Genomic DNA, 24,035 nt, shown 5'->3' on the forward strand with positions numbered 1-24,035 from the left:
CAGACCAGGCACAGAGGACACAGCGTGGGCTCCACAGCCAGGAAACACCCAGAACAGGCAACCTCAGAGACAGGAAGTGGCCTTGTGGGTGATGGGGTGGGGAGGGGATGGGTGACTGCTCATGGGAACAGGGCTTCCTACTGCGATAACAGAATATTCTGGATTTAGAAATGAAGAAGGGCTGCAGCATCTTATGAGCTGATGAAAATCCACGAACTGGGAGGAGGGCGTAGCTCGGGGTGAGTGCCTTGCTGGTGTATCAGGCCCTTGGTTTGATCCCCAGAATAAAACAAAACAAAACAAAACAAAACTGAACTGTTACCCCATGCAGACAAAAGCCTCTGAAATAAGACACTAGAAGGAAGTAGACAGACTGACCTGGAAAGGGCAGATGAGCTCCTGCAGGGGACCAGGCACAGATCCACCTGCAGCCACAGGAGCAGAGCAGGGCGGTGGGGCATCCACCTACAAACCAGGTCCCGCCAGCTGACCCTGAGGCTCAGGTCGAGGCCACCCCGAGGAAAGCCAGGACTTGGCCCTGGTGTTTGAAACAATTTATTTTACTCAAAATAGCCTTAATTTTTAGAACACACAATGTTCTGTTCAACTCAGAACTCAATTGAGCTGTGACCTTGCACCCTGCTGATTGCAGTGAGTCCAGGGACAGAGTCAGGATGCAGGAGGTTGGGTGGGACAGGCCACAGGCGCTCATGGACAGCCCAGCCAGAGCCAGCTGTCCCAGCACCAGGGCTCACATCAGCTGCCCCCAGGTGGCCTCCTCGGACAGAGTCATGTCCTTTCTGAGGCCTCAGCCAGATGCAGCCACTGAAATCCTCATCCAGATAAGGTAAACCAAGACAGTGGCTGCTGTCCTAGGGAGCCCAAAGGCGCAGCAGCAAGAAGGCTGGGGCAGTCTCCACAGGAGACGACTGAGACTGTGTCCATCTGTCCATCTGCAGGGGCTGCCAGAAGGGAGGTGACAGTCATGTGAGCCAGGCGGGCCCTGACCTCCAAAGAGGCTAAAGCCCAACCGTGGCCAAGACACAGGGGCCTCGGGTGGCAGGGGCTGTCTGTCCATCCATCTCTCACCTCCCACTCCGCTGCTACTGCACCAGCCGGTAAGTGATGTACCTGCCCGCTGTCTCACTGGGCCGGATGATCTTCACCACCTGCAGGGCCATGGGACAGGGCTGGGGGCTAAGCTGCAGGTGGGCGAAGGCCAGCTGGCAAGCCCAGGGTTTCTCTTCTCTGGGCGCAGGCAGCCCTGACTTTAAAGGGGGTGGGGGCGTGGCCCTGAGGATCCTTTAGGCCAGGGCTCCCGAAGGGCTGCTGGGAGAGATGAAGGGCAGGCCTCAAGTGGGCAGATGCAAGGGTTCCCCAGGAGCCACTCACCTGCCCTCGCTTTATCCCAAAGTAGCGGGCCACGGGGTCCCCTGCCTGAATGCGGGGCAGCTGGTTCTCCCGGAGTTTACTGGGCAGTCGTCAGGGAAAAGGCTGGCTAGCTCTTGGGGCAGGAATTCAAGGAGCCCGGAGGGAGAGGGACAAGACGGGGGAGGGAGGGGACGGGGTAGCCCAGGGGCTTGAAAGGATACTATCGGGCCAGCAGCTCTGTCACCTCCTCCTTGGTCATGACAACGTGCTCTGGTACCAGCTGCCGAAATGAATATACCAATAAGAATTCACAGACCCTCAGGTGACCCCTCAGACACACAGACTGGGCAAGAACCTCCACATGGTGCTCAGGGGGTGTTAGCAGAACCCTGGGTGAGTCCCCCACCCCGACCACATGCAGGGGAGCCTGGGCCCACACAAAGAGCAGCTCCAGGTCAGGAACCCCAACCCGGGTGCCCCTCCCTCTCCCTGCCCATTGTGGGCCCCACCTCGTGCTCCGTGATGTTGATCAACAGCTCCTGCTGCAGGAACTGCTCTAGAATGTACTTGGGCGCCATGTCCACCAGAGACTGTGGGGGGGACACAGGCAACACATGGTCTGGACAGCAGCGCCTCCATGCACCCCCAGCACAGATCAGGATGGAAGCACCTGGCCTGCATGTCTTGCAGTGTGACACCCCTCACCCTGGCCCTCTGAACACTTCCAAGGCCTTGTGTCAGAGCTGGCATGGGGTCACAGCCAGCATGGAGCCTTGGCACCCTCTGATCTGTCAGACTGCCCTGTGGCCCAGAGACCCCTCCCCAATAAAGTGGCACCACTGAACATGACCAGTGGTGACCAGGCTGGCCAGTGACAGGACAGCTTGCCACCCTTTGTCCTTACAAGTCCACACCAGGTCGGTTCTGTCCAAATATCACATGGGAAACAGTGGCACATGACAGGGACCCTAGCCCTGTTCTGGCCACTAGGCAAAGGGGGCGGGAACCTAGGCCCTCCAGGACGCTGCCTGTCACTGCCAAGCAGGACAGTCTGAGTCCCCAAAGCTGTGTCAGGACCTGATGCCCAGGAAGGCAAGGGCATGGCACAGTGGGCCCAAGGGGGGAGCAGGGGAAGCGAGGTGTGTGGCTCGGGCGCCTACCTGCTTGGCAGAAGGTGTCATGCCCTGCTGCACCACAATAAGCGCGCGGGTGATGTTCTCCTCCTGCATGCGCTGGCAGTACACCTTGATGGTCTTGATGCCCACCTTGGGTTCCTCTGGGGACAGATGTGTGCTGACATTCTGCCCGGCAGCCCCATCCCAGCCCTGCACCAGGGGTCTAGCCTGGCTTCAGGCCACCAGTGGCCTTCTGGGGCCACAGTTTCCCTGCTCAGAGCCAAGCAGCAGGATCCCAGGATAGGATTCGCTGCCTCAACAGCACCATGAGGGAACCAGAGGGACCCCAGGAGGCCCAGCGTAACCTGGGGACCCCTTCCTGGAGGATGGGATTGGTGCCCCAACGGGTGGGGCTTGGGAGACACTGGGGTGAAGCTGGCTGAGCTGCTGGGGAGGTGGAACAGCCCTGAACTGGGGGCCCCAGAGCCCAGGGGCTGGGACAAGCTCCCACAGGGACGGCTGCTCAGCCTCTGCCTCAGGCTCCTTCCTCAGGCCCCTGCCCCACCCACCTGGGCCACCAGAGATAGGCCAGAGCCCTGACACCCAGGACCTCAGAATGTGAGTGCAACTGAGGCACTTAAAGAGGCCAGCCTGGCTTACACAGTGGGCTTGAGGCCAGCCTAAACTCATGGAGAGACCCTGCCTCAAAAAAGCAAAATAGGGGCCGGGGATTTAGCTCAATGGTTTTGCCACCTCCCTCGCAAGCACAAGGTCCCAAGTTCAATCTCTAATACCCAAAAAAAAAAGAAAGAAAAGAAAAAATCAAAATCGGGCCAGGGATTTAGCTCAGTGGTTCCAGTGCCTGTCTCACAAGCGCAAGGTCCCCAGTTAGATCCCCAGTACAAAAAAAAAAAAAAAGGGCTGGGGATTTAGCTCAGTGGTTCTGTTGTTTGCCTTGCAAGCACAATGACCCAAGTTCAATCCCCAGTACAAAAAAAAAATAACAACAACAAAAAAAACAGAGGCCAGGCCTGCTGATGCATAGCTCTTATCTCAGCTACTCAGGAGGCTGAGACAGAAGGATTACAAGTTTAGACCCAGCCTGGACAACTTAGGGAAACCTCATCTCAAAAATGTAAGTAAAAGAGCCGGGGATTTAATTCAATGGTACTGCACCTGCCTCCCAAGCACAAGGTCCTGAGTTCGATCCCTGGTACCCTGCCCCCCCCCAAAATATGTGTGTGTGTGTGTAAAAAGTGCTTGGGGACACAGCTTAGTGGGAGAGTACCTGCCTAGCTTGTGCAGATCATGGGTGCAATCTCCACTACCACAAGAGAAAAAAAAAAAACCAATTAAGGTACAATAAGATCATTAGGGAAAACTATGGGGAAACAGAGGGAGAAGGTACCCTTTCCTGGCCAAGAGAGGGGCCTCAGGAAGACACAGCCCAGATGACACCTTGGCCTTGGATTTCTCACCTTCAGAACTGTGAGAAATAGATGTCAGCATTTGAAGCCCTGTCTGACAATTTGTACCAACAGCCAGGAAGCTCAATCCTGTCCTGTCAGGAGCAGTGACTCCCAAAAAGTCCCCCAGAGACCAGGGAGCAAGGTGAGACCTCTGATCCTGCGGAGGCCCTGAGGCCAGGAGAGGAGATAGCTCCACAGGGAGGCAGGTAATCAGCACCAGGCTTTCTGATAAACATCTCACACACAGGGGATGCTTGCTCTAGAAGAGCCACCTGGGCCAGCTACCATGCATCTTTGGCCCATGTCCCAGAGTCTTGGTGCCACCTGGGTCTCCAAGGTGTCTCAACATCCCTGCCAACAACCTTCCAGGGCTTTGGAGCCTGGCTGGGGGAGGGGCTGACACCTAGGAGCAGCCCCAGGTGGGAGGCAGGACAGGAGGGCAGGGTGTTTCCTGGAAAAGGTACCCAAGGTGGATCTCAAGAGATAATCACAGCACGCTTGCCAGGCAGATTGAGGAGGGAAATCAGTGGGAAATGGGCAGACCAGGAAGCCTATCATACCTCTCAGGGAAAGGCAGGTCAGACATGCCCAGGCTGGGTTGGGGAGCAGAGGAGACATAGGTAGGCCCATGTGACACTCAGGGCTGGCCAGCAGGGGCAGGAGATGAGGACTGAGGGGAAGAGACTGCCAAAGGGTGAGGTACGTAAGCCACACCACAGTTGACACCACAGAGCTGTGACCCTTGGGGAACACTACGAGACCAAAGACCAGGACAGGCGCTCACCTGGAAAGAAGACAAACATCTGGTCTGTGGGGTCATCATTGTGAGCCACCAGCACGGTGAGGTCAGTGCGCCGTGGATGCCCTTCACTCGGCTTGTCCCCAAACTGGGATTTAAACTCCTCCAATGTCTGATCCAACTCGTCCTGGGTCACCAGGTAGCCACGGTCGTGGCACAACTGCAGAGAGAAACAGCTAAGTGAGACTAGGGCACAGGACCTCAGCAAGACAAAGAAACAAACAAGGTGGCACAGGCCTGTCATCCCTGCTACTCAGGAGGCTAAGGTAGCAGGAAACCAAATTCACATCCCACTTGGGCAACATGGCAAGACCCTATCTCAAAATAAAAACCACAAAAAACAGGGCTGGGGATTTAGCTCAGTAGTTCTGCCACCTACCTCACAGGTGCAAGGACCAGAGTTCAATCCCTGGCACCAAAAAAACAAAAAACCAACCAAGAGGGGCAGGAGACAAGGTTATGAAAAGGCTCTGACTTCTTCCTTCACCAGGTCTTTTATTTGGCCCACCTACTCAAAAACCCCTAATTTTTTTTTTTTTTAATGTTGAGGCAGGGTCTTGCTAATCAAACCTGAGATCCTCCTGCCTCAGCCTCCCAGAATGCTGAGATTACAGGTGTGTGCTACCACGCCTAGCTTTCTTTTTTTCTTTCGGTGCTAGGGTTGGAACTCAGGGTCTTGTGCATGCTAGACAAGCCCTGCTCACCAGAGTTCCACCGGCAACCTAAGAACCCCGATTTTTTTCTTTCTTTCCTTGAGACAGAATCTTCCTGTGCAGTTCAGCCTAGCCTTGAAATCACTGCGCCCAGGCTGGCCTGAAATTCATGGAGAATCTCCTGCCTCAGCCTCCCGAGTGTGGTGGGTTTGACAGGGATGCGCTACCACGGCCGTCGAGGAGCCCCAATTTCGTAGGCAAGGCCCAGGACTGCTGACCCTCAGTCTTCGCCTGATTTCTGCACCATCAACCCAGCCGGACCTTGACTCGGGGAAACCGTCTAAATCCCCGCCTGGGCCGCTGCCTCCGAAACGCAACCTTCCCCAGGCTCAGGAAGGAACAAGATGCGCAGCGCGACAGAGATCGCCAAGGGGCTCTCTTGAGGGTGTGCCCGCTCCTTATTCCCGCTTGTCCTGTCTTTGTTTTGGGGGCACAACCCCCACCCCGAGGAGAGTCTCGAGGGGCAAAGGGCAGAAGCTGAGTCAGCAGGAGGAGGTGGAAAAACGGTGACGACCAAGCTAGACAGTGCGGCAGCCCGGGAGATGCAGGAGAGGAGAGAGACGAAACTGGGCTAACCGGGGCGAAGCGGCGCCGCCCTCCAGCCCACACTCAGGACCCTCGGAGTCTGGCGCAGCCCGCCTGCCTCAGTCACCACACAGGGCCGATCAAAGCCGGGGACCGGAAGGTCTGGGGCCCCGCATGGGCCGCAGTACACACCGCACGCGCTCCACATCGCTCCCGCTTAACAAAGTTCCACGCGCTACTTACCTGCATGATGGTCTTTCGGATTTTCCAGAGCCGATAAGTCTCCTCCTCGTCGTCCATGGCGCCGCAGCTCGCACAACACCACGCATGCGCCACTCAGGACCAGTGCTCACTGCGCCTGCGTCGAAGTGCAATCAGGCCCCCATTACCCCGCCCCGCGCAGGGCTGTTCTAGGCAAACTCCTGAATACAGCGACGTCCGGGACCAGCAGCTTCAAAGACAGCCTAAATTTTCCGAGAGAGAGCGGAGTTTAGTCACGCGTCTCGGCAGTTCTCGCGTGATTTTGACTCAAGGCCTCTGGGAGTGGTAGTTACCGTTCAATTCTCGCTTCCCCGTGGCAATGTAAAATCTCACCAGGGCCGGGGATTTACCTCGGTGATGCCGCGCCCGCCTCAGAAGCTCTAGGTCCTGAGTTCGATCCCCGGTACAAATTAAAAAAAAAAAAAAAAATCTCACGAGGCCAAGGAGTGGCAGCGCATCCTATAATCTCAGCACTCAGGAGGCTGAGGCAGGAGGGTCACCGCGAGTTCGAGGCCAGCCTGAACTACGTAGCGAGAACCTGTCTCAAAACAAAACAAAACTAGGGCTGGGGATTTAGCTCAGTGGCACCACGTCTGTCTCGCAAACGCAAAGTCCTGAGTTTGATCCCCTGTACCCCCCCGCCCCCAAAAAACCAAAACCGAACCCAAAAATCCCAGGAGTGATGGGCCTGAAAACTGAGGCCCAGGTGGGGTCAAGGGTCAGCTTGGCTCCTAGGGATGGTCAGGAAACCTAGTAGGCTATGTGATTTTCGCTTTCTTTTGTTTTTGGTACCGGGGATCAAACTCAGGACCTTGTGCTTGGGAGACAGGTGCCGGAACCACACAGCTAAATCCCCAGCCCTTTTTTTTTTTTTTGTACCGGGGATCGAACTCACAAACTTGCACTTTTGAGGCAGGTGAGGTGCCACTGAGCTAAATCCCCCACCCTGTCTATGTGTATTTTTGCATCAGACTTTAAGCGGAGTTTTCTTGGGGCTCTGTGCAATGTCCAAGTTCCACCCCCAGCCTTAGCTTTCCCTTTTGTGTGATGTCATAATAAAATGTAAACTGTGTGTGATGGCCCACGCATGTAATGTCAGCATTCCAGATGGCTGAGGCAGGAGAATCTGGAGTTGGAACCCAGCCTGGGCAAATTAGTAACTTAGCAAGACCCTGTCTCAAAACAAAACAAAACAGGATGTAAGCTATTGCACTTGAGTTTGCACAGTAGCCTGCACCATGTTACTCAAGATGCAGTGTGTAATTTCAGTTTTGCTTTTACCCTCTTTTTCTCTTTGGCCCAAGTTGGCTCTGCAGAGCTGTTTTCTCCCATATCCAATTACCCTGCACTTTTCAAATAAACATTTGACACCGTTTAAAAACAAAACAAAACAAGGGCCGGGGATTTAGCTCAGTGGGCAAGGGATGTAGCTCAGTGGCACTGTGCCTGCCTTGCAAGGAGAGAAAACAAAAACAAAAACAAAAAACTGGGGATGGATGCAGATGAAAACAACACTGAGTTTCTACCTCACTCCAGAAAGAATGGCTGCTATCAAGAAATCAACCAATAACAAACGTTGGCAGGGCTGTGGGGAGAAATTCTTTATTGTTGGTGGGAGTGCAGACTGGTGCAAACACTGTGGAAATCAATATGGCGATACCTCAAAAAACTAGGATTAGAGGTCCCATTTGACCCAGCTATCCCTCTGCTGGGTATCTTTTAAAAGAATTAAAAGAATCATACCACAGTGATATATGCATACCCATGTTTATAGCGGCACAGTTTGTAAGAGCTAAAACTTGGAAACAGCCCAAATGCCCATCAAGTGGAGACTGGATAAAGAAGATGTGGTTTTTCTATAAAATGGAGTACTACTCAGCCATAAAGAACGAGAAACTAAAGACATTTATAGCTAAATGGATGCACATCAAGGCCATACTCTTAAGTGAAATAAATAGGACACACTCGTGTAAATACCGAATAGTTTCTCTGGTGTGAAATACTAAAAGTGCAAATAAGGTTCAAATGATATCATTGATAATGTGAAATAGGAAGAAAAGGTCTAAAGGAGTTGGGGAAGTGGGAAGGGTAGGGGAAAGGAAAGAAGGGAAAAGAAAAGAATATGAGAAAAGGAAAAAATGGAAACAAAGTCTCCGTAAATAGGGAAGGGTGGAGGGGGTGAAGGGAGGGGAGGGGAATGGGGAAAAAATAAGAACCAAGATACATCATATAAAGGTACGAGATCCCAAGGATGAATGTAACTATTTTATACCTCAAATGTATCAATAAATTCAATGAAAGAAAAAACAAACTGGGGATGTAATTCAGTGTGAAGGCTCTGGGTTCAATCCCCAGTAGTACAAAAATAAATAGGCAAATTTTAAAAGTTGGAGTTTTGGGCCGAGGATTTAGCTCAGTGGTTCTGGTGCCTGCCTGGATTCCGTGTTGGATCCCTGGTACCGAAAAAGAAAAAAGAAAAAAAGTTGGAGTTTTTTGTTTGTTTGTTTGTTTGTTTGTTTCTTGAGACAGAGTCTCACTCTGTAATAGTTCAGGCTGGCCTTGAACTCACGGCGATCCTCCTGCCTCATCTCCTCCCGAGCGACATGTGCTACCACACCAGGGAAAATGTTTTAAGGGCTGAACTGGGCACCTTGGGAAGAGACTGGTGCAGCTCTAGGTACTTATGAAGTACTTAGCCTCTGCCCTGTCTTGGGAGGCCCAGCCAGGCCTGTTTTGCCCTCTGCATGCTTAATCCAGTCACTGAAATAATGAGTTTTACAAATGAAAATTTACTCAAGAAGCAACCAAACATGAGAAGGTGGGAGCCCCAAGACCCAAATCTGCCTACCTCCCCAAGGATTGGGTTTGGGACATTTATGGGATGAAGAGGCAGGGTGGTCTCAGGAGAAGTTAAGGTGAAGTGAGGGGTGGTCTGTGCCTGCAGGATTGGACTTAGCGAGATCTGTCTCAAAATTTAAAAAATAAAAATAAAAAGAGAAAAGCATATTTTTGCTCGCAGCCACTGAGATGTTTGGAGCTATAGGGCTGGGAGCTGACCATCAGGAACCAGAGCAGAAGCAGAGACCAGGGAGGGGCTGGGGAGTGTATTGGCCAGTGGCTGTGTCTGGACTTCAGTCTGTTTTTTGTTTTTGTTTTGTTTTGTTTTGTTTTTTGAGACAAGCTCTCGCTGAGATTCAGGCTGGCTTTGAACTCATCATGTGGCCCAGACAGGCACTGAACTCTCAGTGATTCTCCTGCCTCAGCCTCCTGAGTGGTGGGATTACAGGTGGGTGCCACCACGCGGGGCCTGTGTCTTGTCTTTCTGCTCCTGGGGGGGCAGGGAAGGAGGGCTGTGGTTTCCTGACTTCAAGTTATTGGGACAGGAGGAGAGCTCAGGGGAGTCCCAAGGTTCCTGAGGAGATGGACTTCAGGGATCACGGGTGCTGGTGCAATTAGAACCACTCTGAGTCCAGACTGGGGGCTGAGTCCATCCAGGCCAGGTCCAGAGCCTAAGATCAGCGGTGGTAAACCTTTTAGAGCTTTCAGTGATACATACAGTCCACCACACGCAGTCATGAATTCACCACCACTGGCCTAGACCCTCAGTCAGGACCCTAGAGAGGCACCCCGGCTCCATTCCGCTGTGTGACGGTAGACACATGGCTTAACCTCTCTGTGCCTTAGCGACTTGCTCTCTCCTTGCCTTGTGACATAGAGACCAGAGAACCTCCTGTTTTTCTGGGAACTGGCTAACAATCCTAGCTTGCTCTGAATACCCAAGTTGCATAATGTTCCTTGAATAGACCCGAGGGTAGGAGGCTGCCAGGTGCCCCGGGAACCAGGTGGGGGTCTCTGGAGGCTAAGGAGGGAGTCATCGCCACCTGCTACCTAGGTGCCAGGTCAGACAAGGCCTGAGGACCAAACCCGGGCTCCTCAGGGGGACCAGGCCAAGTGGACCGCGGCATCATGTAGAAGAGACTCAAATTGGGGTTGAACTTTGAGCCTCCTGCTTTAGCCTCCCAGAGTGCTGGAATGACCAGTGTGCTCCATCAAATGTGGTTTCTTTTTTAATTTTTGTCTTCAGACTTGCTAAGTTCCCCAGGTTGGCCTCAAACTTGAGATCCTCCTGCCTCAGCCTCCAGTAGCTGGGACAGGCATGAGCCACTGTACCTGGCTCAGAGGCAAGTTTTAAGATGGGAGAAGATATGGAATGGGGATGAGCAGCGGAGGCAGATTAAGAGAGCCCGAGCCCAAGTGACAGCCAGCCTGGGAAGGCAGAGGTGGGAGGGCTGTGAGTGGGTGGCAGTGGATCAGAAGTGGCTGTCTTGCTGCCCCTTGGGGCAGTGGAGGTGGGGCAGAGGTGCTGGGGTGGAGAGGAGCAGGCAGTCATGAGCCATGGGACCTGTGGACATTGCCAGGGCCCGGCCACCCTACTGCTGGTGGTTCAGAGTCCAGCTGGTGACCTTAGGCCTCAGCACGGGGAGTGAAGACACAGCCTGCTGCTTCGCACCCACCACACCCACTGCCTGACAGGGCGCGAAGTCAGGCCACGATCCACACACCACACCGGCCAGGTTAAAAATGTCAGGTGCCACAGCTGTTTGGAAAGTGGCTTAATTACTTTGCTCCTTGCTGAGACTAAATACCCAACACCCAAAGTTAAAGGAGGAAACGTTTATTCCAGTTCACAGTTTGTAGAGGTTCCAGTCCATAGCCAGCAAGCTCCAAGAGATGGTGGTATGGCAGAGGGGCATCACAGAGAAGAAATAGTCTATGGCAAAGCAGGGCAGGCAAAAAGGCAGCTAGTGGTGAAGGCAGCAGCAGAAGCAGCAACAGCAAGCCTGCCTCTCCCTTTTATCCCATCCAGGGTACACACCTTTTGATTGGTGCTGCCCATACCCAAGGTGGGACACCCTTAATCCCAGCATCACACAACCTAAATCTAGCCACTTCCAAAAAGTCCTGCCTAAGACCACATGAGGCTCTGGGGAGACAACTAGATACAAGTCACAGCAGAAAGCATTCTGACAACTCTTCAAACAGGGTTCCCCTAAGACCCAGCATAAATGAAAACATAGGGTCACACAAAAACTCATGCAGCATTTTGAGATTGAGGCCAGCCTAGGTTACATAGTGAGTCCAAGGCCAGTCTGAACTACATAGCAAGACCCTGTCTCAAAAAACAAAAACAAACAAACAAAAAACCTCATACAGCACCGCAAAATCAAAAGGTGAAAACCATCATTGTCTATCAAATGATGAATGGGGACACACAGCAAGGTCCATCTCATGCTGGAATATTACTCAGCCAGAAGCAGTGAGGCTGTGACACCACTGCGTGGACGGACCTTGAAGAGGATGTGTTCAGTGAGAGATAGCAGACACAGAATGACGCCCAGTGAAGGACTCTATAGATAGGAAACACGAAACACAGATGAATACAGAGACAGAAAGTGGACTTGTGGGAGCTCAGGCTGGGGAGGGGAGGGGTGACTGCTATGGGAATGGATAGGGCTTCTTTCTGGGGTGATGGAAAATCCAGAATTAGAGGTGATAATTGTACAACATGGTGAATATACTAAAAATGCTGCATTGTACACTTGCAAAAAGTCAAATTGATGAATTTATATTACGTGTACTATATTTTATCTTAATGTCAGAAACTGTTTTTGTCAAGTGTGGTGGACTCTGGAGGCTGAGGCAGGAAGACTGCCGGAAGCTGAGGCCAACCTAGGTTACAGAGTGAGACTCTGTCTCAAAAAAGAAAATAAAAAGAGAGAGAAAAAAAGTATTTTCCCCATAGGTCAGTGCCACCATCTTGTGGGAGCGAAACCAATGCCTGGCTCAGAGCAGCCACCACTGAGACCTCTGACCAGTGTCCTTCCAAGAATCCACAAGCACGGGGGATATCTTCGACAACCTCTTCAAGGTCCTTTTTGGCAAAAAAGAAATGCGCATTGTCATGGTGGGCCTCGTGATTCTGTGTAAACTGAAGCTTGGTGAGGTTGTGACCATCATTCCTACTATGGGTTTCAGTGTGGACACCGTCGAATACAAGGACATGAGCTTTACTGAGTGGGATGTGCATGGCCAGGACAAGATCCAGCCACTGTGGCACCAGTGCTTCCAGAACACCCCAGGCTTGATCTCTGTGGTGGACAGCAGTGACAGAGAGCATGTGAACCAGGCCCGTGGGCACTCATGAGGGTGCTCGCTGACAAGCAGGACCTCTCCTCGAGATGACTGCAGCTGCAGTCACGGACAAGCTGGGGCTGCACTCTCTGCACCACGGGAACTGGTCCATTCAGGCCACCTGTGCCACCAGCAGGGACAGGCTCTGGGAAGGACTGGATCAGCTGTCCAGTCTCCAAAACCAGAAGTGAACCAGAACCCCCTCCCCTCACTTCCTCTCTGGCCTCTGCTTTCCTCTCATATGGCAAACATGGGACTCTGTGGCCCCGAGTGCTACAAGCTGTCTCCCTGGTTGGTCAGTGTGCATGCACCGTGCCGTACATGTGCAGACGCAGCCTGTAGCCAGGTTTTTTTTTGTTTTGTTTTGTTTTGTTTTTGGTACCAGGGATCGAACACAGGTCCTTGTGCTTGGGAGGCAGGCAGTGGAACCACTGAGCTAAATCCCCAGCCCTCTCTAGGTTTTATTTAATGTAAATAGTTCCTGTTTCCACTGAGGCAATTTCTGGTACAATATTACTCAGCTTTTTTATTGAAAAATAAAAACTCACTGTCAATACTGAGAAGGGATTGGGGTGCACGGGTACCTGGCTTCCAGGAGTTACTGGGCTGTAGATTGGTGTCAAGATCCATTTGGTTTTTAACCCAAATTCAGTGCATTTTTATTTATTTATTTATTGGTATCAGGAATCGAACTTAGGCCCTTGCACTTGCCAGGCAGGCATGGAACCACTGAGCTAAATCCCTGGCCCACCTCAGTGTTTTTTAAAAAATAGTTAAAAATGACAAAATGAGGAGAACATCTGAACACACAGAAAGGGGACTCTGTGTAGTGCAGGATTTGCAGTTTGGCGGGAACAGGAGTCATCAGATCGGCTGTTCCTCTGGGAAAGCCAGAGATGTGACGAACAACCACACCCACTGTGTGGTCACAGCAGAGACCCCATGGCCTGCCTGTCTTTGGGTCACCTGTGTTCCATAGCCTTGCACTTGTACTCATGCTCACAGGGTCGCCTTGAGGTGTCCTGGGAGGACCGTGACAGGGTGCGGGGACCAGCCTCAGCCTTGCCTTGGTCAGTGTGCAGCTGGAGTGGCAGCCCCTGTTCACAGTGCCCACTAGGACACCTCAGCCAAAGCCTGGGTCTCACCAGCAGAAGTGCACCCAAGATGGGTCTGGCAGTCCACTCCGGACCACCCACTTCCATGTGTGAAGTAGCTTCCTCCCTCAGCCTGCAGGGGTCCGATTTGCCATCAGGAAAGAAGATGTCTACTGTTTTCTTTTGTATATTGATAAACACTGAAGAAGCTGGAGCTGTAAAATTTATCTCGGGGAAAGTTAAGAACTGGTTTATTTGGTGTTGTGGAACCCCTTACTGCTTTCAATACACGATTAGTAATCAACCGTTTTGTATACTTGGTTTCAGTTTTCACATCAAAAGCACTGTAATTATAGCTATTTAAGTCTCTTAACTAGTAAAAAAGTTTTTTCCCCCAGAATCAAAACTTTATTGAAAAACACAACAGTCGGGCACAACGGCACATGCCCCTAATCCCAGCACTCAGGAGCCTGGGGCAGGAGGATCACTGAGTTCGAGGGCAGCCTGGCGTGAGCACTTCGGTTTGGGCAGGGCCTTGCCTCCCTGCTCCTGGCACCATGTGCCCGAACACCCTACACAAAGAGCCACTGTTCCAAACAGGCTGGAGACTGTGGGAGACTTGCAGCAGTCTGAATATTTTACATTACAAAGTGAGAACTGGGGCTTTGAACAAGACTTTTTTTTTCAGTGAAGCCAGGGCCTTTGCCATAAGCTACATTCTCAGCCCTTTTTAATTTTTTTTTTTTTTTGATACCTGGTATTGAATTTGGGACCTGAGAGGCAGGCAGCGGAAACACTGAGCTAAATCCCCGGCCCTAATTTTTTGGTTTTTTTATGGTGATAAAGTTTATTTGAAAAAGTAACAGTGAAGAGTGAGGGAGAAACTGGCTCTACAGGGCGACTGGGCTGAGTAGAAGAGGAAAAACCAAAAGTACACCCTGGAGGAAGCAGGGTGGGCTACTGTGAGGAAAGCCATGCTAGCCTTTTAAAAAAAAATTTTTTTTGTTTTGAAACAGGGTCTCACTAATTCACTGAGTTGCCCAGGGTGGTTTCTAGCTTGTGATCCTCCTGCCTCAGCCTCCATGGGTAGCTGAGATGACACGTGTACACCATCACCCCTGGCTACAAAGAAAAATATCAATATAAAAAGAAAATATCAGTTGAGCATGGTGGTACATGGCTATAAGCCCAGCACTTGAAAGGCTGAGGCAGGAGGGTTCCCGTGAGTTCAAGGCCAGCCCGGGGTACATAGTGAGTCCAAGGCCAGTCTGAACTACACAGTGAGACCCTGTCTCAAAAAACCAAAAAAGGGCCGGGGATTTAGCTCAGTGGTTTCGCTGCCTGCTGCGCAAGCACAAGGACCTGAGTTCGATCCCCGGTACCCCCCAAAAAAACCAAAACTCCAAAAAAGACTGGGGATTTAGCTCAGTGATTCTGGTGCCTGCCTTGCAAGCACAAGGTCCGGAGTTCAATCGCCGGCACCAAAAATAAAAAAAAACAAAAAAACAAAACAAAAAGAAAACAGCTGAGGATTTAGCTCAGTGGTTCCGCCTCCTGCCTCACAAGCACAAGGTCCCAAATTCAATCCCTGATACCAAAAAAAAGGGAAGAAAAGAGGAAAAAATAAATAATAAAAAGAAGAAATCAAGCTGAGCACAGTGGCACATGCCTATAATCACAGGTATTTGGAGGTTGATGCAGAAGGACTGAGTCCAGTCTGGGCAATTTATTGAGACCTTGTCTCAAAATAAAAAATATTAAAAAAGGTGGGATGTAGCTCAGTGACAAGGCCCTGGGTTCCATTTCCAGTTCCAAAAAGAAGAAATCAGGACATACTGGGTGCTGTGGATGCCCCACAATTTCACTTCCCCGTTGGGAATGGGGTCCACTGGGGAGAAACTGAGAAAGGGCGGGGGATCCCTCCCAGGAACAGCTCCTCTGACCACCTCTGTGCAGCCGCAGCCCCCAGGGCCACTTCTCTGCCCTTGTCACAATCTACTCTACACGATGGGTGGGTGAAATTGTTCCTCCCAGGGTGCTCTGGGAGGGCATCACCCTGAGATGTTTTTCTGGAAGCCCTGAAATAAACCACCATTTCGTGCATGGTCTCTGGCAAGGTGATAGTAAACAAGAAAAAGTGGAAGCTGCTAGCCAGGTGTGGTGGTGCACACCTGTGACCCCAGCACTCAGGAGGCTGAGGCAGAAGTATCACCACAAGTTCCAAGCCAGCCTGGACTATGTAGCAAGACTGGGTCTCAAAAATCAAAAACTCCAACCAAAAAACCCCACCAAAATTGAAGCTGTCATCTTTGGCCACAGTGCCTTATCACTCAGCACCATCCCTGGCCAGAAGGAAACGATGCTGGGGGGGCTTCCTGAGAAGGGAAGTTAGCATCAGCGACATGTGGGACTCCCCACCAAAGGCCTCCCAGAGCCTTCTCCCGTGGAAGCAGAGTCACAAGAACATTGTGCAAGACAGGAACTGTGGCACCTTGGAGCCCTGTGTCATCTGCCACCCCTGCCGCCTCCACAGCCTGGGGCAGGCAGAGGAAGGGCTGGCTCCACCAATGGGCCTGGCTAGGGACCCCGTCTCCAGCTGCCTTTGCAGAAGTGGACTCTGGGGGTCAGCAGAGCCAGGGTAACACACAATCCAAGCCACCAGCGGGCACCAGGTCTAAGTTCCAAAGTGAGAGTGGACAGGAATTTAGTGACTTAGTTTCAAGGAATATGTGGGGCTCTGGGCACAGCTGTGGCCAAGGTCTGGGCAGACAGAAAAGGAGACACACGCGGGCTGTGTGAGCTGGGCAAAGACCCGAGGAAACCCACCCCCCGCCCTGAGTGCCCGGTCTCTGGGGTGGGATCTCTGAAGTTAACTGACCCGACGTCCCCAGGGACGCCCGCTACTCTATGAGCAGCTTAAGAGACTTAAAATTCTTAAGAGACAAAGGATTCCCAGGAGCAAAATGCACTTAGGGCCCGGGGATTTAGCTCAGTGGTGCCTCCGCCTGCCTCGCAAGCGCAAGGTCCCGCCCGAGTTTGGTAGCCGGTACCAAAAAAAATTTTTAAAATTGCCTCTGCACTGGTGGCGGAGAGTGGGGGCTCATGCCTGTGGACTCTGGGAGGCTGAGGCAGGAGGATCTCAGGTTCGAGCCCAGCCTGGGCAACTTAGCAACCTAGGAGAGCCTGTCTCAAAATTAAAAAAAGAAAAAGGCCTGGGCATGAAGCTCAGTGTAAAGGTCGTGGGTTCAATTCTCATTACTGCAAAAAAGGAAAAGTCAAACTTCCACATTCAAAAGTCTTTTTTTCTTTTTTTTTGAGGGGAGCCTCGTCCGCGATTTTGAGGCCCCGCTCCCAAGTTTCCACGGATTTTTCCAAGAAATCTGGCCACACTGCAGGCAACAGCCCAGACAACTGTCCGCAGCCAACTAATGCGCCGCCCGCGTGAACTCCCCTCCAGCTCCCAACAACCCCGCAACGAGCATGCGCAGTCACTGACGACAACAAACCCGCAGGCCGCGCCCCGCCCCCGTTTGCTCTTCACCCCCGGCTCCCATTGGGTAGCGCCGCGTTCTGCATGACGGCGCAGCTGACCAATGGAAACTGGGTAGGCTTGACCGAGGGCGGGGTGGCAAGGCACACCGGCTCGCGTCCATTGGCCGGCGGGGCGAGAGGAGGAGCCGCTGGCTCTAGCCGTCGCTATGTTCCTGGGTCGCCTGAGCCGCCTGCTGAAGCCTGCGCTTCTGTGTGGAGCTTTGACTGCCCCTGGCTTAGCTGGTACCATGGTGAGCGCCGCCTCCCGCCTGCCGCCTGCCGCTGGCCGCTCTCCGCCGGTCGTGGCTCGCCAGGGCCGTTGGAGGGATCAGCGCCCCCACCCCCCGCCGAACCTGGGCACGCGGACGCGGTGACCGTGGCTGGAAGCTATTTCCGCCGCGGCCTGGCCGGGCCAGGGATTGCAAAGGCGGGCCGGGGTCGGGGTCGGGGTTGAGGTCCAGGTCGGGGTCCGTGATGGCCGGCGGGGGCCAGGGCGTCAGCCAGGGTAGGGCGCGGTCAGTTGGGCCGGGGGTCGATAATGACCAAGACTGCGGGCCTGTCACCCAGCTACTCCAGAAGCTGAGGCAGGAGGATCTCAAGTTCGAGCCAGCGCGGGCAGGTTAGCAAGGCTGTCTCAAAAATATAACAAAAGGTGGTGGGATGTGGCTCAGGACTGCGGGCGGAGGTTGCGGCTGGAGGCCAGGCCGGGGAGTGGCGGTGCCTCAGGGCTGGGGGCGGTGTCTGGGGTATCTGGCTCCGCTGTGTCCCTGGAACCCCCGGGGGCTGGAAGGCAGGTCACGCGCCACCTCCTACCTCTCCTGGCCCGCGCGTGCGTCACAGAGGCCCCGGCGCGCGGCCACTGCCCCTTGTCCCGGCCCAGCGCTCGCAGGCCAGACGGCGGGCATGGGCCGTGCGGCCGCGTGCTGCCCCGGGCCCAGCCGGCGGCGGGGCCGAGGCCGGGGAGGCCAGAGGCGCCGGCGCCCTAGGCGGCGCCAACCCTGCGCACGCCGAGGGAGGAGAGCTCGCCCGCGTCCACGCAGCTCCGGGCTGGAGGTGCGGGCGACCCCGGAGAGTAGCTGCTCGGGGCCCGGAGGCCCAGTGCGCATCGCTTCCCAGCCCCGCTGCCCGGCCTGGCATCCTTTGGGATCCTCAGTCTCGCCCAACCTTAGGGTCTCCAGTAGGGGGCTTGCGTGGGGGAGGAGCCCCGACATTTCCCTTGTACCCGGGCCCTGGGGTCCACTAGCCTGAGGTCCCCTCTCCGGGCACCTTGGGTTTCGCGTGTCAGCCCCATCCTGCCATCGCCACTCGAGCCCTTTGTTTTTCAGTGCGCTTCTCGGGATGACTGGCGCAGCGCACACTCCATGCACGAGTTCTCCGCCAAGGACATTGACGGGCACATGGTCAGCCTGGACAAATACAAGTGAGTGCCTGCCGTTGGGAGGTGTAGGGGTGCCGCCGCCGCGCCCCCATACACAAACACACACACACACACACACACACACACACACACACGCACGCACCTGGCAATGGTGAGCTCTGGCCTCGCCTGACTGCCACCCACCACCTCCCTCTAGGGGCTTCGTGTGCATTGTCACCAATGTGGCCTCACAATGAGGCAAAACCGAAGTGAACTACACTCAGTTTGTCGACCTGCACGCACGGTATGCTGAGTGTGGTCTGTGTATCCTGGCCTTCCCTTGCAACCAGTTCGGGAAGCAGGTGTGTGCTTATGCCTGGGAAGGGGACAAGGAGAGGGATGGCATCAGGTATTTGCTCCTGCCAAACCTTTTCCCCACCCCACCTCCCAGGAGCCAGGGACTAACGAGGAGGTCAAGCATTTCGCCGCTGGCTACAACGTCAAGTTCGATATGTTCAGCAAGATCTGTGTAAATGGGGATGATGCCCACCCGCTGTGGAAGTGGATGAAAGTTCAGCCCAAGGGGAAGGGGATGCTGGGGAAGTGAGTGCCCTGGGTTGATGGGGTGTTGTGGGGCCTGGGGTTGGTGGCGGCGGCTTACTCAGACTCTGTTTGTGTTACAGCGCCATCAAATGGAACTTCACCAAGGTAAGGGCTGGAGAGGAGGGTGTAGGGGGCCCTGCCTATCCCAGGGAACTCTCACCCTCCACCAACACATCCTCCCTCTCCCAAAGTTTCTCATTGACAAGAATGGCTGTGTGGTGAAGCGGTACGGCCCCATGGAGGAGCCTCTGGTAGGTGCTTCCTGACAAGAGGTGGGGGCCCCTGGGGAGAGGACACCTCTCTCAAATGACCCTGTCCCTGCAGGTGATAGAGAAGGACCTGACCTGCTACCTGTAGCCCCACAATTGCACCCCGCTAAGCTCCTGCCCGACCCGAGCCTTCTACCTGGCAACATGATGGCCTGCCTGCAAACCAGCATGCTGGTGGGGCAGACCTGAGAATGCGTGCACCGCCGGAGGGAGGAGCGGCGACGGCCTGGGCTGGGCGCCCACCCTTGCTGCCTTGTGGGAATAAAACATAGAAGCAAGCGGCTATGTCCTCTTTGGTGTGTGTGTGGGCTCCCTGCCTCGTGCCTGGTAGATCTGGGTCAGCTGGTCACGGGGCCCTGCTGATCCATAGCCCTGGACAGGCAGGTGCTTGGAGAGGAGATAATGCTGTAAGTGGCTGATTTCCTGTTAGGCCAGGCCAGGCCTTGAGGGCAGCTCCAGGGGAGTTGGGGAGGTCAAGACCTGGGCTGGTGTGGGTGCTAAGTCCTTGGTGTTTAGGGAGGATCACTGTCCAGATTGGGTTTTTTGTTTTTTGAGACAGGGTCTCACTATAACTTGATACTTCAGGCTGGCCTCAGATACCAGGGATCCTCCTGCCTCAGCCTCCTGAGCACTAGGATTACAGGCCTGCCCCACCATCCCTGGCCAGATTGTCTCCTGAGAGGGTGAGGGGTGGACTATGGCCAGGGAGTTCTGCAGAGCTGAGCCCAGCTGCTCCCTGTTCCACCAAGTTCTAGTGCCCCCAGGGAGACCAGCAGCTGGGTGGGGACCGCTGTGCCAGGGGAGAAGGGGTCAGCAGCATGGGGGTCCTGGGTCCCTAGGAACTGCCTCAGCTGATTCATGGAGTCTCCTGTCCTCCCACCTCTTAGACACCTGTGATCCCTGTGCCCTAGAAGCTCAGGGTGAAGTGGCCCCAAATTTTGGGCCAGAGGTCAGCAGCACCATGGGCAGCACATCTGGTACCTAGGTTCCTGTCATGGCTGTGTCTAGAGGTCCCCCAAGGCCTCATGCAGCCTTAAGTGGAGCTTTTCGGAGGTGGCTCTCTAGTGTGAGGCTGGGATGCAGAGTTCGTGATTACTTAGTCCACTGATTGGTTTGGCAGAGTTCTGGGGAGGATAATGGGAAGGCCTTTGCCCGGTGTGACCTGGATGAAGTATTGTGTAAGGGATAGGGCTGCTTGCTGCCTTGGCTGCTCTGGATGCCCCTCGCCATGCCACCCTGCCTTGGAGCCAGCCAACTATAAACTGAAACCTGTACTAACAGCTACATAAACCTCTCCTCCCTTAAGTTTGGTTATTTTGTCTCAGCAATAAGGAAAGACAGTTCCTGCCCCCTGCTGGAACCAACGGCTCTGGAGAAATGCTGGGAGGAAACAGGCCAAGCTCTTGGGCAGGATATGCCCAGGTCCCCAGCCCTCCCGCGTCTGCCCGGGTAGCCGGGAGGGTGCCTTTCCCCAGCGACCCACAGGTGCTGCCTCAACAAGGGATACCACCCCTGCGACCCTGAGCCCCCCAGGTCCCCGTGACCAAAGGCTGGAGGTGCAGACTGTGGGAAGTAGGCAAAAGGCACATATATTTAAAAAAAGATCTCTTTACATATATACATTAAAATTCATTATAAATACACATAGAAACCAGGGTCTGCCCGCCGTGGATTAGGGGAGAGGTGGGCGGGCAATAATTTAGGGCGCAGGGGGAGGGGATTGCATATATTAACGGGGTCTGCCCCAAGAAGCCCCGAGGCGGGGCCTGAGCACCGGGGTTTCCTGAGTGAGCAGCTCGGACGGCCAGACTACGGCTCCCAGGCAGCCCGGGTAGAGAGGGAGGCAGCAGGCGCCCTGCCCAGGCCCGGAGGGCGCGCCCCGCACCGGCTCCAGAGTGCGGGCGGGCCAGCCAGCCGGGTCTGGGGGGAAAGGCACTGCGGGGCCTGCGCGCGGCCCCGCCGTCCGGATCCAGGAGAAGGTGGCCGCGGCGGGGTGCCCGTCTAGGAGTTGGGGAAGGGTGGGCTGAAGCGGATCACGCTCTGCCGCTCTGGGCCCCCGGCGCCCGGCGCCATCAGCGGGCCGGGGGGCTCGGCGGGCGGCGCGTGCAGGGAGCGCAGCATGTCCTCCAGCACCTCCTTGAAGTTGATGTCGCAGCCTTGGTGGGCCAGGGCCGCAGGGTCGGGCACAGCGTCACGCGCACCCAGCAGCAGCGCGCCCGGGTCTGGGGTGGGCGGCGGGAAGGCGAAGCACTGTGGCGGCAGCAGCGGTGGTGGAAAGGCCTCGGCTGGCGGGCTGTAGGTCAGGTCCAGCACCTCGCCTGGGCCGCAGGGGAGCGCGAGTGGGAGCCGCGGGGTGGGCGGCGGGGCGGGGCGGCTTCGGCGTTGCACCTCGGTGTCCATCTGCCGCAGCTCCTGCAGCACGCGGCGCACGCAGCCCTCGGGGATCTTGATGCCTGCGGGTGGGGGCGGTGGTCAGGTTCTTCCTAAGGGCCCCGCACCCTCGCAGCCCACTCTGCTGCCCACTCACCCACTTGCTTCTTCTTGTCCTTAGTCTTGAGACGCACGATCTGCAGGTAGCTGCTGCTGCTGACGTCCGCCATGACCGAGGCCACACGGCCCCACACACGCAGCAGCGCACCGCACAGCACGTAGTGGTGCCGCAGCCGCAGGCCCTGCACGCAGTCCTTGCCCTCCTGGGTCAGCCGGCAGTGCTGGTTCCTGGGGGCCCAGAGCTCGGGTTGGTGCGGACTCTGGGTCAGGGTCTCTGCTGCCGCCTCTAGGGTTCCTTTACCCAGTCCCCTCCCTGCATGGCGCTCACCAAGCCATGTGGCTGCAGTGAGTCAGCGAGTAGGCATAGCTGCTCTCCCAGTGCTCCTGTGCTTCCTCTGCGGTGACCTGGGGACGCAACCTGAGGTGAGCCCAGCCCCGAAGCCGAGGGCCACCTGCCCCGCGGCGCCTGGCCGGCCGTACCTGCTGGAACTTGCGGCACAGGCTGTCCAGTGTCTCGGGCTGGCTCTGACGGCCGATGTTGGGCTTGTACACTGTGAAGTGCTTGCCGCGGCCCTGCTCGGCCAGCAGGCAGCTCAGCTTGTTGCCCCGTACCTGTGGGAGTGTGAAGCTGGCCCACCAGGGTCCCAGGGCAGGAAACCCACCCCCTCGCCCACTCCCTATGGTGTAAGGGGGGAGGCAGGCCAAGACACACCTTGTAGGAGAGGTAGAAGCCATCATAGGGCCCAGTGAGCCCCAGCGACTTGGCAAAGGCCTCTTCCCATTTCAGGCCGCGGTCCACGGTGATCTGCCAGGACACAGGGTGTTAGCAGGCAGGTGGGCGGCTGGGCGGGCGACAGTGCTGGGCAGAGGCCTGCTCACCGTGTAGAAGACCACCTGTCCATCCTGTGGGTGCCCGGGGGCCAGGAACACCTGCTGGCTCTCCTCATAGATCTCATCAATTCCAGGGGCCAGGTCTGCAGGGAAGGCAGGAGGTGAGGGCCTGGAAGATTCCTACCTGGGCTGAGACCCTCAGCCCCTCACATGAGGGGCTCCCTCTCTTCCACACTTTTTTTTTTTTTTCTGATAATGGGGATAGAAGCCAGGGCCTTTGCACTGAGCTCCAGTCCCGGCTATTCTTTATTTATTTTGGTACTGGGGATTGAACTTAGGACCTTGCACTTGCAAGGCAGGTGCAGCACCACAGAGCTAAATCCCTGGCCCTCTTTTTATTTTTTGAGACACGGTCTTGTCCACACTGGGCTTGAGCTTGCAGTCCTCCTGCTTCAGCCTCCCAGAGTGGTAGGGTTATAGGTCAGGCCACCATGCAGTCCTACACTTTTTCCTTGTGGTGGTGGGGATTGAACCAGGACCCCACATATTCTAGGCAAGTGCTCCCCACCTAGCTACACCCCAGCCCTTTTCATTTTTTATTTTGAAACAGTGTCTCACTAAGTTGCCCAAGCTGATCTTGAGGGCTGGGGATTTAGCTCAGTGGCACCACACCTGCCTCACAAGCGCAAGGTACTAAGTTCGATCCCCAGTACCGGGAAAAAAAAAAATCCAAGCTGGTCTTGAACTAGCAATCCTCTTGCCTCAGACTCCTGAGTAGCTGGTATGACAGGTGTGAGTGAGCCTGCTTGGCTTGATTTCATAAATAAAATTAAGGTTTTTTTGTGGGGGGGGTCATACTGGAGATTGAACCCAGGACCTTCCCACTGAGCTACATCCCGAGCCCTTTTTAAATTTTTATTTTGAAACAGGATCTTGTTAAATCACTAAGTTGCCAAGACAGGGCTAAAAAAGTTGCAATCCTCTTGCCTCAGCCTCCTACAGTGCAGGGATTACAGGTGTGTGCCACTGTGCCCAGCTTAAAATAAAGTTTTACTGGTACTCCTCCGTTTGTACTCATTGTCAACACCAGTCATGAGGTAATGTCAGAGACCGTCTGGCCCAGCAAAACTGAAGAAACCTTATCAGAAAGGGTTTACAGACCTTGGTGTAAGGATTTCACCAAGGCCGGGGTGTGTGCTTGGGTCACTGGTTTGCTTGGGATAAAGCTCCATCCCAGCCCGCCCAAATATCCCTGTGGCTCACCCAGGATGCCCATGTCATATCTGCCCTCCTTCTTATCCATCTCGATAAGGTGGTCGAAGGTGTCTGAGAAGTACTGGAACAGTGCATTCTGCTTGTGGACCTCCAGCCCCAGGATGCGGTTCAGGAACTTGGTGATAGAGCAGTCTGGGGGG

The 24,035-nt window shown here is 54.7% G+C and overlaps 3 protein-coding genes and 1 pseudogene across 5 annotated transcripts in view; 2 read left to right on the forward strand and 2 right to left on the reverse strand.

Annotated features, from left to right (window-relative positions):
- Positions 1-539: 539 nt before the first annotated feature.
- Polr2e (RNA polymerase II, I and III subunit E) lies at positions 540-6,423 on the reverse strand. The gene is made up of 8 exons (XM_004865980.4): positions 6,236-6,423; positions 4,740-4,914; positions 2,532-2,647; positions 1,881-1,961; positions 1,593-1,651; positions 1,393-1,471; positions 1,090-1,169; positions 540-962 (listed from the first exon to the last, which is right to left on the reverse strand). Exons 1-7 carry the CDS (start codon positions 6,290-6,292, stop codon positions 1,104-1,106), a joined length of 633 nt encoding a protein of 210 aa, XP_004866037.1. The 5' UTR covers positions 6,293-6,423; the 3' UTR covers positions 540-962; positions 1,090-1,103.
- A 4,225-nt stretch (positions 6,424-10,648) lies between these two features.
- LOC101721233 (ADP-ribosylation factor 1 pseudogene) lies at positions 10,649-12,976 on the forward strand (annotated as a pseudogene).
- A 4,172-nt stretch (positions 12,977-17,148) lies between these two features.
- Gpx4 (glutathione peroxidase 4) lies at positions 17,149-19,579 on the forward strand. The gene is made up of 7 exons (NM_001310242.1): positions 17,149-17,321; positions 18,396-18,490; positions 18,645-18,789; positions 18,879-19,030; positions 19,111-19,135; positions 19,222-19,281; positions 19,355-19,579. The coding sequence occupies exons 1-7, from the start codon at positions 17,238-17,240 to the stop codon at positions 19,385-19,387; spliced, it is 594 nt and encodes a 197-aa protein (NP_001297171.1). The 5' UTR covers positions 17,149-17,237; the 3' UTR covers positions 19,388-19,579.
- A 1,293-nt stretch (positions 19,580-20,872) lies between these two features.
- Positions 20,873-24,035, reverse strand: part of Sbno2 (strawberry notch homolog 2) — a 53,040-nt gene continuing 49,877 nt past the window's right edge. For all 3 annotated transcript variants that reach the window (XM_087201417.1, XM_004865975.4, XM_004865976.4), the window contains 7 exons: positions 23,884-24,027; positions 22,669-22,763; positions 22,502-22,594; positions 22,270-22,401; positions 22,118-22,194; positions 21,827-22,017; positions 20,873-21,752 (listed from right to left, as the gene is read on the reverse strand). In XM_087201417.1, the coding sequence (XP_087057543.1) occupies positions 21,301-21,752; positions 21,827-22,017; positions 22,118-22,194; positions 22,270-22,401; positions 22,502-22,594; positions 22,669-22,763; positions 23,884-24,027 (1,184 nt within the window). In that variant the 3' untranslated portion in view covers positions 20,873-21,300. The remainder of the gene's footprint in view (positions 21,753-21,826; positions 22,018-22,117; positions 22,195-22,269; positions 22,402-22,501; positions 22,595-22,668; positions 22,764-23,883; positions 24,028-24,035) is intronic.

Source organism: Heterocephalus glaber, unplaced genomic scaffold, assembly GCF_053883595.1.
Source record: "Heterocephalus glaber isolate CG9 unplaced genomic scaffold, H.glaber_assembly_v1.0 deba00001760, whole genome shotgun sequence".
Lineage (NCBI taxonomy): Eukaryota > Metazoa > Chordata > Mammalia > Rodentia > Bathyergidae > Heterocephalus > Heterocephalus glaber.